The 19166-nt window shown below is 51.1% G+C and overlaps 2 protein-coding genes across 5 annotated transcripts in view; both read left to right on the top strand.

Moving 5' to 3' along the window:
• Positions 1-1862, top strand: part of NLRC5 (NLR family CARD domain containing 5) — a 37040-nt gene extending 35178 nt beyond the window's left edge. For all 3 annotated transcript variants that reach the window (XM_032122016.1, XM_032122017.1, XM_032122018.1), the window contains one exon: positions 52-1862. In XM_032122016.1, the coding sequence (XP_031977907.1) occupies positions 52-133 (82 nt within the window). In that variant the 3' untranslated portion in view covers positions 134-1862. The remainder of the gene's footprint in view (positions 1-51) is intronic.
• Positions 1863-4788: 2926 nt separating this feature from the next.
• CPNE2 (copine 2) overlaps positions 4789-19166 on the top strand; it is a 44857-nt gene continuing 30479 nt past the window's right edge. Inside the window, exons 1-2 of one of the 2 annotated variants that reach the window (XM_032121900.1) lie at positions 4789-4893; positions 15844-16040. In XM_032121900.1, the coding sequence (XP_031977791.1) occupies positions 15873-16040 (168 nt within the window). In that variant the 5' untranslated portion in view covers positions 4789-4893; positions 15844-15872. Of the gene's footprint in view, positions 4894-10111; positions 10250-15843; positions 16041-19166 lie in introns of those variants that run through there. The other variant, XM_032121901.1, reaches the window with a different exon arrangement.

The following is a 19166-nucleotide window of genomic DNA, read 5'->3' on the forward strand; positions in this document are numbered from 1 at the left end:
TACTTGGGTACCATACTTAGTCCTACAGTAACACATTTGCTGTCCTTGCAGACTGTGGGACAATCCAGTGCCCAAGGGCCTCGCTGAGAGTTTGACAAGACAAGACTCAAGACTGTGTTTCTCCTTCAGCTAGAAAAGAAGACCCTTTGCCTAACTAGGAGTTACTCTCCGTCTCCCACTGCCCTCAAAACTGCACTGAAGAACCCAGGAGCTCAAAGTTCCTACAACTGAATGCTGTAACTATTGGGTCTTTCTTTGCTGCACTGAACCAAGTGTAGACACTGTGGTTTTTTGTTTGTGTTGGGTTGGGTTTTTTTGTTGTTTGTTTTTGTTGGGGTTTTTTTGTTTGTTTTGTTTCTTGATAGCTTTTATTGTACTGAAGAGCAAAATACTGTCAAGAGTACTTACTTTCCAGAAAGTTATCAGCAAATAGTGATAAGAATGCTTATGTACTACACACTATTTATTTATGTATTGCACTAGTGAAAAAGGGACACAATCACCTCCATCCAAGCTTCAACTGTATTAAAAGTTAAATACTTAGTCTTTATTTTGAGGGAGGGGCAGTGAGTGACAGACCCAGAAAGAACAGGGGCCATGATTAAGTTCTCACATACAGTCACAAAAAAGCAGATATGAGTTTTTCTCAGAGCTGTGAGATTTTGGAGTCACCATCCCTGGAAGTGTTCAAAAAATGTGTGGATGTGGCACTTGGAGACATGGTTTAGTGATGAACATATTGATGCTGGGTTAAGGGTCTGATTCAATGATCTTAGAGATCTTTTCCAACCCTAACAATTCTATGATTGTATTATTCTAGGATGAGATGCATCTTCTCAGGCATCCAGAAAGCCAGCAGAGTATTTAATTATCCTTAATCAAGATTACAACACCTACAGGGTGTTGCAATAAAAGAATACACATCCTCCAGGAGAGGATGTAAAATTATTTACAAAATTGTCAATTGTTGGCATTGTTACAGATGAACTCCAACAGGCTGCTTGAAAATCATCTGTAACTGTGTGAAATTCCTCTATGATTTTTAGGAAAAAAATCACAGAATCACAGATTGACTTGGAAGGGACCTTAAAGACCTAGTTCCAAACCCCCTGCCATGGGCAGGGACACCTCACACTAGACCAGGTTTCTCAAATCCAGGTGGCCTTGAACACTTCCAGGGATGGGGCAGCCACAGCTTTTACTGGGAGAAGAAAAAAAAGGTAAGAAAAAAAAAATATTTGGTTTTGTTTTCTTCATAACAGCCTCTTTTTCACACAGAATTGCCTCAGTTTTCTGACAAAAACTTCAGGATGTTTGAAATTTCAAGTCATTGCCCAAAAAAGATCAATATTTATACTGTGGTAACAAGAAAACGCTGATACTGCCATAAATTTCAATGAGAAAATTGAAAGGACTGAGGTTGTAAAACAACTTGTAAGAAAACTGACTGCTCTGAGTGGGAGGAATGTGCTACTACTGATTATTTTCATGTGGGGTTTTGTAGAGCTTTGTGGGGCTTTTGGACTGGTTGCACTAACCTCTTTCAGGGGAAGCAAGGGGTCAATTAGCTTGAAACGTTATCCACATGAAAGATCCTTCAAGTCTCTACTATCCCCTGAACCCCAAAGCCTGTGTGTCTCTGGGCAGTGGATGCTGGACCTGTGGGAACTGCAGGGAGAAGAAGATCCCAAACACCGAGTTTGCTGCTCCTTAGAGGAGACAGACTGAAACTGCCCTTGGACCCGTGGAATTCTGGCTTGTGTCACAGGAGTGCAGCCACACTGTTCTCCTCTATTACCCACTGCTATAATGTTTTCTTTACGTGTTTGTGCTGGAAATATTCGAGTCTTGTGGTGGATTTATTTATGGATTGTGTTTGCAGCAGTGTTTGCCTGGGGAGATGTAACTGATCTGATTTGGGCAGGGCAGGCATCTGGAATGAGCTGGAAATGCTGGTCCAGCAAACCTTTGGGCAAATGGTTGTGAACAGCTGGTGCTGGTTATTGCTGGGGGAGCCACTGTCCCTATTTAAAGATCGGCAGCATGCTCTGTGACATGATGACGTGGTGGTGTAAAAGTGGGACACATTTTGCAGAGACTACTGTGAACAGGATTTAAAAATAAAAACAAAGGGAAAAAGAGGTAGTGAAATTTGTCATGAGGACATAATTCAATGGAGTAAGCAAGTACCTCAGATCTAAACACTGGCACTTAGGAAAAGCTTCACCAAATGTGGTGAATAGATATGAGGAGGAAATTCTTCCCTGTGAGGGTGGTGAAGCACTGGCACAGGCTGTCCAGAGAAGCTGTGGCTGTCCCATCCCTGGAAGTGTCCAAGGCCAGGTTGGATGGGACTTGGAGCAGCCTGGGATAGTGGAAGGTGTCACTGCCCACGGCAGGAAGTTGGAACGAGATGATCTTTAAGCTCCCCTCACACCCAAACTATTCTATGATAAATGAGATCTGAGATTCGCCCCCTGCAGTTCCCCTGATTCCTGAAGTCAGGAACTCTAGCTCTGTACCGTGAGGTTTGCAGGGACATAACACAGCACGCTGCAGATTCTCTTGCAGCACTGCTCTTAAGATGTTAAAAGAGGGACTCTGAAATCCAACTGCACACCTGCATTTCTCAGGGTCTTCCCCAAATTCAGGATTCCAGTCTGACCTGAGAAAGTGACCATCCAAACGGGAGCCAGGGAAGGGAACTTGCCCGAACAGCAATGTTTTCCAGAACACCAGGTGTCAGCAAAACCTCAAAAATGGGGAGTGGGTCTCTGTAATCCAGCGGTTCTGGATAAAAACGGGCTCTGTGCTGTATTTTGTGTGCATGGGTTGCATTTTTTTCAAAATCAGAGATTTGGACCGAGTTGTACACGGAGCACAACAACACAATCGGTCTGTGGCTCATTTCTTCCATGTCATGCCAAGGACTTCTGGGGCGTGCTTCCCATTTCCATTGTGCTTGCGATGTCCATGTTCCAGCTTGTGCTCATTTCTGAAAGTTTCTGAGGTGAACTTGGGGGCTTTGTCCAGTTTTGAGGGGTTAAATGAATCTTCTGGAATGCAGAAGACGTGAGGCTATTAGGGATTGTGTGTGATGGCCGAACACCAAACCGATTCCCAACCACCTAATTACCGTGGGCCATTTTTAGAGCTGTTACTATTAGGTTTCTGATTTATCATGGTCCAAAAACGGAAATGCATCAGGACTCTCTGCACACCCCTATTGTTTCAGGCTGCCTGCAGTCTCTGGAAGACAATGTCTGAGCTAGTCAGTACTGGTTTCATACACAGAAGGGATTTTGCCCCCTGAGACCAGATCTTTAGAAAGAAATACTGTGCTGTAAATAAACACGCTGCTGGAGGGTGGGAGGGAGCCTGGATTTTGTGCTGGGAGCAGCTGGAGCCAGGCTGGGATGGGCTCCTGCACACGATGGCGGCAGCTCCAAAGAGCTGGAAATGCAGCCGCTGTTTCCCCTCTGCTAAAACCAGTTCCAGGTAGCCCTGAACCTGCTGTGACTTGGGACCATCGTACTGGCAGGAGAGAAAACACAGGAAAAACTTATCTGGGAGAAAACAGGCATACTGGCATTTGTGAAATACCGTCTGCCTCTCCCTTTTCCCCTCAGAGTGACATTTTAAGCCTCAGGCAAGGAGGTAGGAGGGCAAGTCTGGCACAGACCCCACTTCTCCCACTGAATTCCTCTTTCAGGCACAACCTCATCCCTTTCTGTGATGGTTTCTGGCCAGGTTTACACAGAAAGAACGGGTTGCTCCTAAACACGAGGCTCAGCTTTTAGCTGGATGTTGGCTGTTGTGTTGCCTGAGCTGAGCAGGAGCACTGGTGACCCCATAGCCTGTCCCGTGTCCACTGCTCCACTCCTGGGGCTGGGAGGGGAGTGGGGCTGGCAGAGGGAGCACCTTGTGTGTGCTAAAAACTTGGGGCCTTAAAATTCCTCTGCCTTCCACAGCTCAGGGTGAAGGAGAGGAAAGTATTCCAGCTGGCCAGGGGAATACGGGAGTTGCTTATTTGCCTATGATCTTTCTAAGCACGAGCAGAGCCCATAGTAAAGAGCTCTGAACAAACACAGATGGTTTATTTAATCGGCAGCCTCAGAGGGAGGCTTTCAGCCTTATTACCCTATCTCTACACCAAAAACATCTCTATAAACATCCTGGACACCTGATGATGTGTCCACCAAGTGTCGCGTGAGGTTGCTAATGGCACGTTGGGGTCAAACCCCGGTGGTACCAGCCTCGAAGGGACCACATGCAGCTCCTTGGGGTGAATAGGGTGATGGGTCAGTGTGACAGTGGCCAGCCCTGTGGGTTGGGTTCCCCTTCACGTCTGGGGTGTGCATTTGGGCCTGCTTGTTTTCCTTCTTTAACCAGCTTTTCCCCATGGGAAGTGGAATCGGGGGGATACGGTCCAGGCCTGCATGATTTTGACACTGGGAAGCACCCACATTAGCTGGGCAGGGAGAACCCTGCTTACACCCAAACAGCACAAAACCCAATGGTTTTGCTTAAAAGTGACGGGTGTTGATCCAACAAAAGTTGTTTTCCTTGGATCTGAGTGCATAACACCGACAATAATTTTCTATATGTATTTTTTAGGCTGTTTTTAAGCTTTTTGCTTTTTTCTTTTTTTCCCCGAAGCAGCCAGCGAAGAAGTTTTGGGGTGGATCTCTTTCTCTTTTTTTTAAAATCCGAAACGGATGATGCTCGTTCCGGGAGGGGGGAGCCCGAGCACGGCCGCGCCCGCCGCCCGCCCCTCGCCATCAGCGTACGGGGCGGGTGGGCGGTGATGGCGAGGGGCGGGCGCGGCCGTGGGGAGGTTCTGAGCCCGCAGCCCCGCGGGAGCTGCTCGGCTCGGCCCGGCCCGGCCCGGCGGTGAGTACCGGCAGCCCCCGAGGAGGGCCCGGGGATAACGGAGCGGGGCGAGGAGCGGGGCTGCCCGGCGGGATCGTCTCGCGTGGGTCGGGCGGGTGGTGAGATACCGGGTGGGAGGGTGGGAGGGTGTTGCTGGCCGGGACAGCGTAACACCGGTGTCAGCCGCTGGATGGGGACTGCAGGGCAGTGTCCCGCAGGGCTCGTCCCGAGGTGTGTGGTGGCGCTTCTGCCCTCTATCCGTTTGGACAGATCCTCCGTCCTCCCAGACAGACCCTTCGTCTGCTGGGACAGACCCTCTGTCCCCTGGGACAGACCCTCCATCCTCGACCCTTCATTTCCAGGGACAGATCCTCCATCCCCGAGACAGACCTTTCATTCCTTGACCATCCCTCAGGATAGTCCCCCTGTCACGTTATGCTCCCCTTCCCCAGCCCAGGTCCCTTCATTCATAGGCGGTGTGGAAGTTGTTCTGTCCCCACTCTCTGTGTGTCTGTATCCACTTCTAAAGATGTCAGCTGGGCGTGCGAGCCCCAGGCAAATGCCAGGGCCTGGTGGCTTCACTCCCCAAGCCTGGGGATATTTGTAGGGCTTTTTCCTGGCAGCTGCTGCAAGCCCCTCTCTTTATCTTCTGGCATTGAGGCACAGGGGGGATCTGGCGAGTTGGAGGCTGGAGAATCACAGAGTGGTTTCTTCAGGAGCTGTTTGCAGCCCGATGCTGCTACAGCTGGCGATGATATCCTTCATGCCATGCATTTTGGGGGGACTGGGAGGGTTTACGCTCACGGATGTGCTGCCTCTCCCTCCTCTGTGCCCAGCAAGACGCTTTGTTCTCTGAGGAAGAGGCGAGCGGAGCGTTTCGCTCAGCAGTGTGAGGGTGCTTGGGGGATGGCAGGCAGGGAGGTGTTTTCCTGTCAGCTCTGCCAGCCTGAAGACCTGATGCAATAAGTCTTTGTGTGAATAACCCTAATTTAGGCAAGTGGCTGGACTAAAGCCAGTGGGGCTGCAGGACTTGGTGGGCAAACACACCCTTTGGAGCTGGTCACCACAAGGAGGGTGGAATAGGAAATAGAGGTGAGTAGAGAGCTGAGCTTCGGTGACAGAAACATCTCCGAAGGGGCTGGGTCCGTGCTGCTGACTCCCCAGGGTGTGAGCTGCTTTGTAGAAAGGAATTGGGAGGATCCTCATGAGCCTCGAGGACCAGGTTTGAACCTCCTGGCAATACACCTGAACCTTGCTGGAAAAGCTGGAGTTGCAAGCACAGCCCAGGTGTGCTCAGTTCTGATCCTACTCCCCTGTCACCTGCATCAGCCTCCTCGAGCCAGCCCAGGTACTGGGGCCTGTGATGCCACTGTGCTTTTCTGCAGTCATAAAATTATTTCTTATCAGCCAGAAATAGCCTTCCACTGAAGCCCGTTGGGGGCAGGGAATGGAGAGATGGGAGGAGGAAGGCTGGGAACAAAAGCTCGGGACATGTGGAAAGGAGCTGTTTTGAAGAATGCAGTCAGTGGAGGATGTTTTCCTGTAGTTGCCTTAGGGAAATGCTGCATTTGCTTTGGTTACAGCTGTCCGATAGCCTGGGACATACGTTTTCTGGTGATGTGTGTTTTTCTTTCCCTGCTGTTGCTGCTGGAGCATCCTGACTGGGATAATGTGGAGGGAAGGAGCGAGAGCATCTAGTGAGGCTTCCAAGTGTCCCCAAAATTTCATCTTCTTGTGGTGTAGGCAGCCCCTAGCACCTGACTTGAGTAGACACGCAGTCCTGGAGCTGCTCTCTAAGAGCCAACATGGTCCCCAACCCCCTGGGGACAGAGTTTCCCAGCAGCCTGCCTCCACTGGCACTGTTGGCATGTGCCCCATTGTTCCCAGGACCTGCTTGGTCAGGAACACAGTTTGCATCTCTTGGAGGGGCTGCAGGCACTGCCCTGTAGCAGTGTGAGGGTGGGCAGGGTTGTCTGACTGCTGTGGCGTTTCTCTCTCCCTGCAGCCCCTTGAGCTCTCCAGCTAAAGGGAACTGAGATCCTGAGGATCAACGGGTTGTCCTTGGGACATCCTTGCTCCTGGGGTCTGTGCTGCAAACAGCAAGGGACTTCATGCTGGTTGCTGACAAGCTGGTGCAGTTTGTGAAGCCATTGCTTGTCGGGGTTAGACAACTCCAGTGCATGGCCAGTGTGTGCTGTAGGAGGGGGCCCGGGCCCCAGGAACTGGGGATTCCAGTGTGGAAAATCCTCAGCTGCTGGAGCTGAGCTGTGGATGAAGATGCTCTTTGCACTGGGGGGATATATCAGCTGCACAGCCCTCGGCAGTCCTCGATTCTGCTCCTCTTCCAGCAATCCCCCTCCCTCACCCCAAAACAGCAGGATTTTGTGGTGCTGGAGCAGCTGCTAGCTACCCCGTGATTTACCAGTCTGCCCAGTTGTGTATTGGAATTGCATCAGCTTTGTTTGCCTTTTAGCAGTCTCAGTGTGGTGTGTAAAGAGTCTGGGAGGAATAACTTCTCCTGCTCCTCTTACACTTGGTGGAAAGAGTTTCCCACTGACTTCAGTGGAAACCTCTGCCCGGGGGGAGCTGGCCGGAGCCGCTCGCACCACCATAAATCAGGGCTTGTTCTCCGGGAGTCGTCGGTGTGCTGGGAACATAATTCCGGGTTAATTGATGAAAAGCAATGCTTGCAGCCTCCTGTCTGGGCTCAGAGCTGCCAGCTCTCATAAGGAACTCTTTATGTGAGAACCTTGGCTGGTGTTCAGAGGCAGGGTGGGGGGATAGAAGGAAAGGTGAATTTTCTGGTGTGGTGGAGTAGCCTGGCATTTGAAATAATGCTCCTGGCGGGATGTAAAACCCACAAAACAGTGAGGGGAAAAAAAAAAAAGAATTGAACATTTCCCCACCTTTTCAGCCCCTGAAATCTTACAGTTTGTCTTTTAAACCTCCATAAAGTATTTGTTGAGGGACCTGAGTCATTTCTTTTTTTGCTGCTTTGGCTCAGTTTCCTGGCTGCTGGCTTTGCAAGGTTACTTGTTAGGATCATGGGAGCAGGGGAAAAATTAATTCCTAGGAACTCAGGTGAGTTTGGAGATCATAACATTGTTAAAATGCCAGAAAAACAAGTGAGTGTGAAATTCAGCAAGAAGGGCTCCAGTTTTATTTGTCTGCTGCTTTTGCTAAGGCCTTGTGTTTGCGAGCTGTCATATTTTCTGCCTGTAGCCAGCAGGAAAAATCTTGTGTCTAAAATAGTCGCCTTCACCCCAGCCCTGGATTTTCCATCATCACGTGATCCCAGAAGCTGAGGATTTAGGAAGAAACATCAGCTGTCGTGAGGCTGATTTTAAAAATGAGACAAGCTGGGAACACAAGTTTTGCTGTTAAACAAGTCCAGTGCTGTGCAACCATTTAAACCCAGTCTGATATTCCCTCAAGCGGTGTCTAAAGCTGTTGAGAAGGGGTCGAGAATTAGTCAGACGTCATTCTCATAAACCACAGCATTTTTGTGTCGCTGGCACACAATTCTGTCTCAGGGTGAAGCTTCACACATCAAGTGGCAGCATCTCTCTGCTGCAAAGCAGGCCAAAAAAATTAAAATTCTGTGGGAAAATGTTGGATGTTAGTGACAAAAATCCCGTCTGTGAAGGGGAACGGATGGGGGGCTCTGGGTGGTGGGATGGAAGGGAAAGGGGAAGGTGGCTCCAGCCATGGGGACATCAGTGCTCTGCATGACTTGGTGTTGGTGTCCCAGTGCAAATGAGTGTTGCACATAAGTACCCATGAATTAATATTTATCTTATCAGCTTATCTGAAGCTCTGGCTGCTTTAGGGATGACATGGTGCATGGGATGGAGGGACCTGCACAGCTGCCTGCTACTGGGGCTGTTCTGGCTGGCATGAGGTTAGGCTGACGTGCAGTGAGGTCCAAAAGCAGTTAAGGATATTTCTGATCACATAAATGATGATTTTTTCCTTCCCCTCTCACATGTGATAGATGGTGTTGGCTGGGAACAGGAATCCAATTAAGATTCAGAAAGCCAGCATTTTTGTTTTCAATAGCATAGAAAAGTGGTTAATAAGTTAAACAGCCTGTTGTATACACCGTGCATAGTTAGTATGTGGGAGGTTCCCTGTGCACCTGTGAGGGAGCCCTGCTGGCTGCGTGTCCTCTGCAGCCCAGCCACCCTCCCCACAGCCCTGATCCTTCACATTCCATGGGGCCTGCCTTTAATTAAGTCCACTTTTCCCTCCAAATCCAGTTGTGAAACAGATCTATCCCCTCTCCTTGTGACAGTATACCCAGTTTCATCTGGCTGCTGTAGATGGGGCAGGGAATTTTTAATACTGGAAGTTAAAATATGCCCCAAATCCTGGGAGTGCTCTGTCCCCCCTCCCTGCATCTCCTGGTTTGCTTGTTTGTCCCACCCGGTGCACGTGTCTGACAAGAGCATCGCTGCCCTGGGGAGGTAGGAGATTTGTGTTTGGCGTTTCCCTCTTTGGGACAGAGGCTCCCACGGGTGCTGCCTGTGGCTGCTCCCGCAGGACTGAGCCTCCCACTCACCTGCAGAACGGGCAGCGTCCATTTCTGCCTGGGAACGCAGTGGGTGCAGAGCCCGCACACGAACCTTTTCCTTGGGTCTGCCTTGTAGGGCGGTTGTATGCAGGGTTTGATGTGATCGCCACGATTCACAGCGACATCACGATGTTTTCTGCCCTGAATCACAGATTTCCCTAAATTGAGCCCCAGAGGAAACTCGTAGTCAAGCGAGAACGTGCAATCCCTTCTCTGCGCATCTGAGCCAAATGCGTGCGTGCCAGTGGAGACGGGAACGGGGTCGCTCTGTGCGGCTCGGCCCTCGCTGTGTGTCCTGAACGGAGGGGGCTGCTACGCTCTCACCTCGCCCTGCTCCTTATTTCCCCTTTCTGCTGTGTGAGCAGCACGCCTGGCAGGCACACATGGGTCTGGTGCATGGTGCGGGACGGCAGCAAGGCTGGGCTCTGCCTCCCGCACAGGCACCCCGGTGCAGTTGGCTGGTAGCAGCCGTCAGAGCCCCTCTGTTTTCTCTCCGGTTTTGAGGAAGGACTTTTTCCTGTGTTTTTGTTGGGTTTTTTTTCCCCACGTTGTGGTTTTCTGAGCACACTCCCTGAACGCGCCCAGCCCCTGCAGCTGCTCCCGGCCCGTGTCACCAATGGTGCTGCCTCCGTGCCCGCGTCACCGCGGGGTGTGCAGGAGCGGGTTTTGCTTTCGTTTGCCAGCCCGGAGCCCTGGGCCCTGTGACGACGGCTGAGGATTGCAGAAACACCCTGAGAGCTCAGTGGCTCCGCTCTCTTCGGAGCACTTGTGTCTCCTGCTCTTGGGGCTCGTGATTTCTCGCCGGTAAGTGGGTTTAGATACTCTGGGGGACATCTTCAGACTTCATCTGTAGAGGGTTGGAGAACAAATTTGATCTTTGCTCCCCGGTGACAGGGCAGGCTCTGCCCGAAGCTGCCTCCATGCTGGCAGCACATAAAGGTGTTCGGTGTTCCTCTCACATCCCTGGCTTGCTGAGATTTCTATTTTTGGTGTCTCTGTGGGTGTGTGCCCCTCTGAGGACCTGGGTCCATCCTCTGGTCCTGGAGCAGTGGCCAGGCAGCGGCCATGCCCCTGCTGCTGCAGAGAGACCATCTTAAACCCCACAGGGATGCTGGCATAGGGGCTTTTGCCTTTCCCGGTGCCCTCCAGCAGCTCACCTGAGCTACAGGAGGGCTGCTCGGGACAGAGCAGTCCCAGGTCCTTCCAGTTCCTGCTCAGATGGGAAAGCAGTCAGGGTGGCAAGTTTGATTGTCACAGGGGGACCCTTAGAATCATCATCAAGGCTGTGAGGTGGCTGTGAGGGGAGCAGGGATGCAGGGCAGGGGGGAGACTGTGTGGAGGAGTCACTCCTACCCTGCGGACCCTTCAGTGTGAGCCAGGCTCTTCGGTAATGCCACTGCCTCCTGGAGTCCAGCAGCTGCTGTGCCATGCGTGGGGATGGCAGAGAGGCTGCTGGAGTTGGTGGATTCATGCTTGACATCAGCAGTGGCTGTCTCAGCTCTGTATTGGGTACGGGAAAGTGCTTTGCAGTTGCTTTTCAGGTGATGATAATTTCAAAATGAGACGAGCCACTTTGGGGGCACTCCAGCTCTGGTGCCACAGGGTTTGCCTTGGAGTTTTCTTGCGATTTGTGACTCCCAGGGCACCTTGAGTGACTTCTCAGAGCTCTGCTGATCATCACCCCCTGGAGAAGCTTTGCTGGGTGCTGCCCATGTGCCAGTTGGTGCAGACACTTGGAGTTTCAGCAAGATGGGCACTGCCCTCACTGGCACCAAACCTGCAAAGGTGGGTGAGAGCTTTTCTGGGGACAGCAGCAGTCTGAGAGGAGTTGGCCCTGTGGGTGGAGACGGCCCAAGCATGACCTGGAGAAGCAGCCGCTGTCACACCAGTGGCCACTAGCCCTTGAGAGGGATTTTTGCAGCACTGGTGTAAAAAGCCCAGCTGTTGGCACAAGCAGCATTGTCTATTGTAGCCCATTAGGGACAGGTTCCATCAGGAAGGGTTCATTAGAGAAATCACTTAATTAGGTTGTCCTGAAACACTTTGTCCTTCTGTATCAGGTGCCAGAGTGTCTCAGTACAGTCCCCTTGGCTTCCAGCAGGCAGGACTGTGGATCTTGTGCATCAGGCTGGAAACAAGAGCCCTGCCTGGGCATCTCCCTCTGCCAGGTTTACCCCAAATCTCTGTGAATTTGGGAGCGTTTGAGTGCAGTCCCAGCTGTGCTGCCTATGTTGGGATGCTCAGAGGCAGTTTTCAGCCTTTCCCTGCCTCATGGAAGAGATAGGGATTCTCTGATGGTAGCAGGTACCCAAGGAACATCTACAGGGATGTACCAAGCATCCCCTTTCTGCCTCCCAGCCTGCTCACCTGGGGCAGAGGCACTTGCTGGGATACCGGCAGCAAGGTGCTGTGTACATGACTAATTGCAGGTGTGTGCAGAAGGTAATGAGGCTGCTAAAAGAACCAGGTGCAAGCAGTGAATCCACTGAGTTGCCCGGGTGGGACTGAGAGACAAACATTTTTGCTTTGCAGAAGGATTCTGGAGATTACTCTGTTTGTTGGCAGGAGAGAGCAAAGTGGCCATTGTGAGTTGCAGTGGTGTGGGGTGCTGCCTCAGGCTTCCACTGCAGTTCATCCTGACTTTTCCTGGCATCTCCAGCTCCATATGTCCTGTGTTTCAGCTTTTCTTCTGCTCTGGGCAATGAGCTTCTGTATCCTCACACTCCTCTCCTGCTTCAGTCTTCTGACAACCTGTTTTCACCTGCTCCTAGTCCTCCCTCGGTACCGCTGCTCTGCCTCTGTGTCTCCCCTGCCTGTGAGCTCAGATATGTGATTTATAACAACCCCAATTTACCTGTTCCATACTCCTCTCGCATTTTCACGTTCCTGAAAGGAATTTTGCTTCCACAATTGCAGTAGGCTGTAGTGGGACAGCCTTAGTGGGGAAACAGTCACAGGTGACTTTTGTGGGCTATTACAGAAGCCATGGACCATGCCAAAGAAGGAACTCCTGTTCCCTGGGACAGACACAGCAGGATCTTGCATGGTATCACTGCTGGGTGTCGGTACTTCCGGGGCTGTTTCAAATATGCCTGGAATTGGCTATGAAAAGAAATGATTTCTTTCATGAGAGAAGACCACTGAATTTAGGGCACTATTAAGATTTTAAAAAAACCCAAAATGTTTCACATAAAGCACAGCTTTATTTTTTCCCCTCTGTTTTTTCTTGTTTATGCTTAAAACAGAGCTTTAGCATGACCCAAGGAACTGCTGCTCATGAGGCTGCTCTTCTGCAGAGGGAAAGGGGACCTCTTCAGTCACAAGTTAATTTGCAAAACAGATATCTCCTTCCCCTCCTTCCCTTTTGGATAAGAGAGGAAGTAAAGGTCCGAGGTTTTTCTGCTGACCTTTTTTACACTTTGTAAAAGTGCTTTGGCAATCTGCTGTAGTGCTGGGGTACCATGGGATGAGACTCTGCTCTGGGACTGCTAGATGTTCTTAGGGTTCTTAGGTTCCTCAGGGTAGCCCCAGGGCTTGTGTGCACCCCCAGCCAGCAAAACCCTGCTCTGTGGGATGTTGTGGACATGGAACAGCTTGGAAATGACCAAGCCATGGAGGAAAAAGTACTTGAAAGTTATAAACACAAAGATGTTCTGTTCAGAAGGTCCTGGAAACTGGAGCCCAAACAGGCTTTGGTGACTGTGTCCCTCCATTCTGGTCCTGCTCTTGTGACACCTCTTGATAGCAGGGGTGACCATGGGGCAGTCAAACCTTCAGGTGTGTCCCTGAGACCTCTCATTGGTAACCTGGCCGTGTTTTGGTGGGTGAGCACGTGTCTGGGTGCTCGGCACGGAGCCGGCAGCTGGGATAGTACATCAGGAGAATATCTGGCTGCAGACGCTGAGCAAGTCACAGGACTTTGTTAAGGGCAGTGACTGTGGGGAGAGGAGAACAAAAATGGGAGGAGAGACTGGAATACAGATGATGGCGTGCTGACTCTTTTGGTGCCAGCTCAAATACCCCCTGAATTTAAAGCTTTTGTGGGGTGTTAGAATGGTGCTGGCTCGCTCATGGTACCTCAGATGTGAGGCCTCTGAGCTGGGGGGACCCGTGGCTGCTGCTGAGGCAGCAAGGGCTGAACCCACACGTGGCCCTGTGGAAGGTGCTGGATCCATGCAGGTGCAGCAAGAGGACGGTGCTGGATCTGTGCCAGCGCAGTGGCAGGAGAGGTGGCTTTCCAGTGTTTGCTCTGGCTGGTGCTGGCCATCTCCTCATCCCAGTGCCTGTCATGCCCGTGCGCACCCTGGGGAGCCGGACAGTCTGAGCTCAGGGGCTGGAGCATGGGTGACGTGCTGTACACCAAGAGGATGTTTTGGTGTCTGTCAGCCCTGGGAAAAAAGGTTTTTCCACTGAGTCACTTGCTGCCTCTGCTTTTTATGAGACAGCACTGAGATCTGGGGGAAGGGGAGATGGAAAAACCCAGCCCAGATCTCCCTGCTCGGGCAGGACCAGGCCCATGCCAGCACAGCTGCCCCGTGTTTGCTTTTCAGAGGGAGCAGCAGACAGACAGCAGCATAAATAGAACAGGCTTGGCTATTTTAAGACATTGATTACATGATCTGTGCATTAAAGAAAAATAATTAAGTAAAATCTTCACTTCAGCTGCAGCTGGCAACATGGGCTTGGGTAGAGCAGAGGCAGGGACAGGCACCTTGGAGTTGGTCCCCCAGCCACAGTGGATGAGCCATGAGGACTTTTACTTCTCCATGTGTTCCTCCTTGATGCTGTGGTACATGGAAGGTTGTCCCTATGTGCCACCATTTTGGTGTCACACTGGCACCGTTCTGGCGTTGTGCTGCTGTGCGCAGGGAGTGATGGCACGAGATAGGCTTGGGCCAGGCAAGGGGGAGCCACACTTGGGAAAGGGACTGTTTTGGTGATGTACAGGAGTGTGTGCAGCCAAGGATGGGGATTTCTTTCTTCTGGAGAAGTTTCTGGGTTCTTAGGGAACTGGGATGTTTGTACCACTCTTTCCCTGAGCAGCGGGCTGGGATGAAGAGCTTGTGTTTACTGGTGGGGGTTAAAACCAGGCTTGTTTCTGGTGACTTAGTGCCAAGCAGAGATCTTGGCAGGCAGGAGAGGAGGGCTCCATGCCTTGGAAGCTGGAGCTGTTTTCTGCTCAGAATTCATTGCAGCAGGGCTGAGCACTCAGGAGAGCCGGTGGTGAGCCCGGAGCTCCCTCTCCCACAGCCCTGCCGGGATCACCCTATCCCTGCCCTCCGTCCCCATTCCAGCTTGGAAGCTGAGCTGCAAGGGAAAAGGGCAGCAGCCGAGCTCCCAGCAGCACAAGGGCTTGTAAATACTCATACCCAGGCAAAACAAATAGATAATATTAATTGGGGTTTCAATGCCAAACAGAAGCAGATGGTTTATCAAGGTGGAAGAAGACAATGTTTGGGGCTTTCAGATAAAGTAGATGAGCCAGGAGCCACTCTTGAAAAAGAAGACGAAAGGTATTAAAGCAGCTGCTGAGAAGAGCTCACTCTCCACTAGCAACCACAGCCACAAAGGCTTGTTAGTATAAATTCATCTGAAAATGCTTTTTCTTCTCTTTTTTCTCCCCTTTCTTCTCCATGGAACACCACTGGTAGTTTGTGACAAGTAAGATGTACATCAGAAGTCAAGACTGTCCTGCAGGATGGGGTTTTGCACTAATAATGGTATAAAATGCATTTATCTCTGCAAAATGGCTTTGGTAGCAGACTTTTGATAAGATTTTAAATGGATTTTTAGTTAGGGCCCTGTAAATCGTGCTGCAGGTCATGCAGTGGTTGTCACATTTGCCTTAAGCTTCTCGTCACTTTTTAACTGCTGCCAGAGCCACAGTTGTCTGCTGGCCTGGGAAGCAGAGTGGAGATGAGGCTGATCGAGGGTTGGAGCTGCCCTGCAGCACACTCACCCTCACAGTCTCACCCCCTTCCCTATGATGATTTGCAGGGCAGAGCTCAAGTTTGCCCCTTGTAGCTTAGGTCCATGGTCTGTTGCTTGGGGACAGCCAGACAGTAATCAGGTTTGTGCTGAAGGATGCTGTGGAATCCTCACCACAAACAAAAGCCCAGCGTGCTGGAAGGAGAGGTTGGGGAGTCCCCTTTCCCTTGAGGGGATAAGCAGAAGATGTTACCTTTCCTTGAAAATCTGTTATTTATGGAACAAACTCACAGCAGGTCGTGGGTACTCCGCTGGGAGATGGAGCCAGGAAAGCCTCATGGCTTAGATCACGTGTGTAACTTAGAGCAAGAGGCTCTGCCTGTGGCCACTCTGTGGCCAGCTCAGCAGTGCTGACAGAATGTTTGCTGCCTCCCAGCACTGAGGTTTGTCCCTGTCCTCCTGTCCCACAGACTGCCTGGAGCTGCTGCCACCGGGGCCCATGGCGTACACCATGACTCCCACGACAGCGGGGCCCATTGGCTCCCAGTACTGCGTCTGCAAAGTCGAGTTGTCCATCTGCGGCCAAAACCTTCTGGACAGGGATGTCACTTCCAAATCCGACCCCTTCTGTGTCCTCTTCATGGAAGTCAATGGGAAGTGGGTGGAGGTAAGTCCTGATGTTGTGTGGATTTACTCCTCCTGTGGTTTGCTTGTGCTGTGTCCTTCTCTCTGTGCTCGTTCCTCCCTGAGCAGAAGTGGAAGCTTTTCTGGTGCTCCTGAGGCTGTGTGTGGCACCACTGTGTAAATTCTTCTGGTTTTTCCCCCATCAGTGCTTTCTGCTTTGTGCTGGGTAAATTTTACTGCAAATTCTTTTATACCTGCAGCTGGTAGTTGGTCTGGGAGGGAGCAGGGTAGGCAGAGTATGGATGTGTGATGGATACAGGCACCCACGTTGGGTGCAGCAGAAAATGAGCATAAATGGGCTCTAAGTTACGCATGTGATTTAAAATCATGTAAACCAAACAAAAATTTTCCCAGTTCCAGGGAAATTAGGTGGTCTCATTTTTTCAGGTACTTGGCCAAGGAGCCAGTGAATCACCAGCACCACCTCAAGTGTCCAGCAGCTGATCTCACATTCAGGGGAAAACCTCACCTTGCCATGGTCTGCAATTAACTTTTTTCAACAGCCTGGATGAGACTAATGAGCTTTTCAACCTTGATAGGTGTCATCTCTGACCTAATTCTGCTTTTCAGGAATTTCTATTTCTGTCAGTAATGTCTCAGTCCAGCAGTTTTGATCCTGAAGCTTCCTTTGCAATACAAACATGTGGTGCTTTTAGTTTTTTTTTTTTCTTTTCCTCTGCTATTTTTAGCTTATTTTTAATTGGCATGGTAGGCACTGGATGTGAACCTTGGGTGGCAGCTTGCTCAAGTGCTCTGCTGCCATGGTGTCAGCAGAGGTGGAATGGGCTGGCAAGGGGTGTTGGTGTGAACTGGCTCTGGTCAGTAGCACCTCAGGGACACCGTTGGGATCGAGATCCCCCAGCATTCCCACGTGGCAGGGGTGGTGTGTGGGTTTGGGTCGTGGCTGGGTGCCGGGCAGGGTCAGGAGAGGTGGGATTGCCCTTGCAAGCCTCGCTGAATGGGATGTTTGATGGACTTTTGGCAACTCATGCTATGTGGTTCAGAGCTACTCCATTGCTCTGCGTGGATTTTGGCCACACAGACGTGCCCCTTGCCCTAAGATGAACCTCTCCTGTCTGAAAGTTATGGCCTCAATAACACAGCTGAAGTGTAGGGGATGGATGAGGACAGAATAAGTTCATTGGTGTGAACCCATCCCACCCCACTGCCCCTTGGTCCTCCACACCAGATTAGGGACACATCCCAAGCTTTGGACCTGGTTTGGATGGTGGGTCTCCTCCTTTGGCACCAGCCCTGGTGCTGGTTCTGAGCTGGATGGTGGAGCTGTGGCACCAGCTGATGCCAGCAGGAAGATTTCTGCTTGCTGTTCTTTCTAGCTGTCACATTTGTTCCCAAATACAATTATTTGTCTCTCTGAGCTTAATAGGAATTAAAAAATCTCTGTGAATCAGCCTTGGAGGGGTGGGGGATGGGGGAGGGAGGGACAATAAACCACAGGCTGGGAAGTGAAGATGGTTGATGTGTAAATGTTCTGCCCGGTGATGTCATCTCACAGAAGCCATGAAAGAGTTGACCTGTGGCACCAGGAACAGGGACATGGGACACATGACTCAGCCCTGTAGCTGCCTTTGCGCCCCTGAGTCATCCAGGCTGTCCTGCACCTTCAGCATGAACTTCCCCTGACACTTCAGACACCATCTCCCTGTGTTGGAGCATGAGGCACCTCCATGTGCTGGGGATGCTTGAAGGTCTCCAGCCAACCTCTGTTTGAACACTGGAAGACTCTCCAGCTGCATTCACTGAACACAAGGGCAATTGCTGGAGATGATTTCCCGGTTTTGTGCTTGATTTGCAGAATCATGGAATCGTGGAGTGGTTTCTGTTGGAAGGGACCTTAAAGATCACCTCGTTCCTACCCCCCCACCATGGCCCTTGCTTGAAGCCACATCCAACCTGGCCTTGAACACTTCCAGGGATGGGGCAGCCACAGCTTCTCTGGACAACCTGTGCCAGGGCCTCACCACCCTCACAGGGAAGAATTTCTTTCAAATATCTAACCTAACCCTGCCCTCTGTCAGTGTGAAGCCATTCCCCCTTGCCCTGTCACTCCATGCCCTTGTCCAAAGTCCCTCTCCAGCTCTCTTCTAGCCCTTTCAGGTATTCTAAGGTCTCCCCTGAGCCTTCTGTCGTCCAGGCTGAACAATCCCAAGGCTCTCAGCCTTTTCTCACAGGAGAGGCACTCCATCCCTCTTATTGTCTTTGTGGCCCTTTGAGGCTCTTATCCAAACAGATTTCTTTAATTAGCCTGGCTGCCTCTTAAAAACCCTTGTGCTTTTCTGCTTTTGGGTGGCAAAGGCACCTCTGTTCTTTGCAGGGACTGAAGATCCATAAGCACTGAGGTGGAGGGGATGGCAGGAGCTGATGGCAGGTGAGGGATGGTGTGTGAAGAGGCCTCGTCTGTGATGGTCACCAGCAAGGTGACTTGTGCTCACCAAACCAAAGATCAAACCTTGTGCAGCTGTCAACTGGGGTTTGGGATATTGTTGTGCTTCACACTGGCACTAGGCAGGAGATAGAACTGTTGAATCTGGGTGTTGAAGAAGCCCCATCACTCCCAAGGTTACCTCAAGCTGGCTGGAGTTTTCATACCCTTCCTTCAGCCACCTCTTCCAGAATGGAGTTGGAGATGGGACCTCATGTTATCTCCTTCAGACTGGGGTCTGGGTGTGAAAGGACTGGTTTCCCTTGGTCCCTGGCTTCCAGTAGTTCAAAGAACATGGAAAGACCTGAAGTCCATCTCTGCTGCCTGTGCAGTCTCCTGTCCTGGGCCTGAAGGGGGATTTGTGTGCGTTGTGCTGCTGAAATAAAGCAGAGCTGTGGATGCCCTCTGCTCCTGGTCCACAGCATCCCTGAGCAGATGCTTGGCTCCTTCGGTACGGGATGGCAGCAGAGAGGGGAGGATCTGTGTGAAGCTGTGTGGCCCTGGCCAGCTCACAGCCCACTGGTGTTGATGGGTTTGATTCCCCGGAGTGCAGCAGGTGGCTATTCTGGGAAGACAGCATTTACTTTAGTCGTTTCTTGGCAATTAAGACAGACTAAGCGAGCAATTTCAAAAAAACCCTGCGATCGTTGGGTGTATATATAGCAA

Source organism: Corvus moneduloides, chromosome 12, assembly GCF_009650955.1.
Source record: "Corvus moneduloides isolate bCorMon1 chromosome 12, bCorMon1.pri, whole genome shotgun sequence".
Lineage (NCBI taxonomy): Eukaryota > Metazoa > Chordata > Aves > Passeriformes > Corvidae > Corvus > Corvus moneduloides.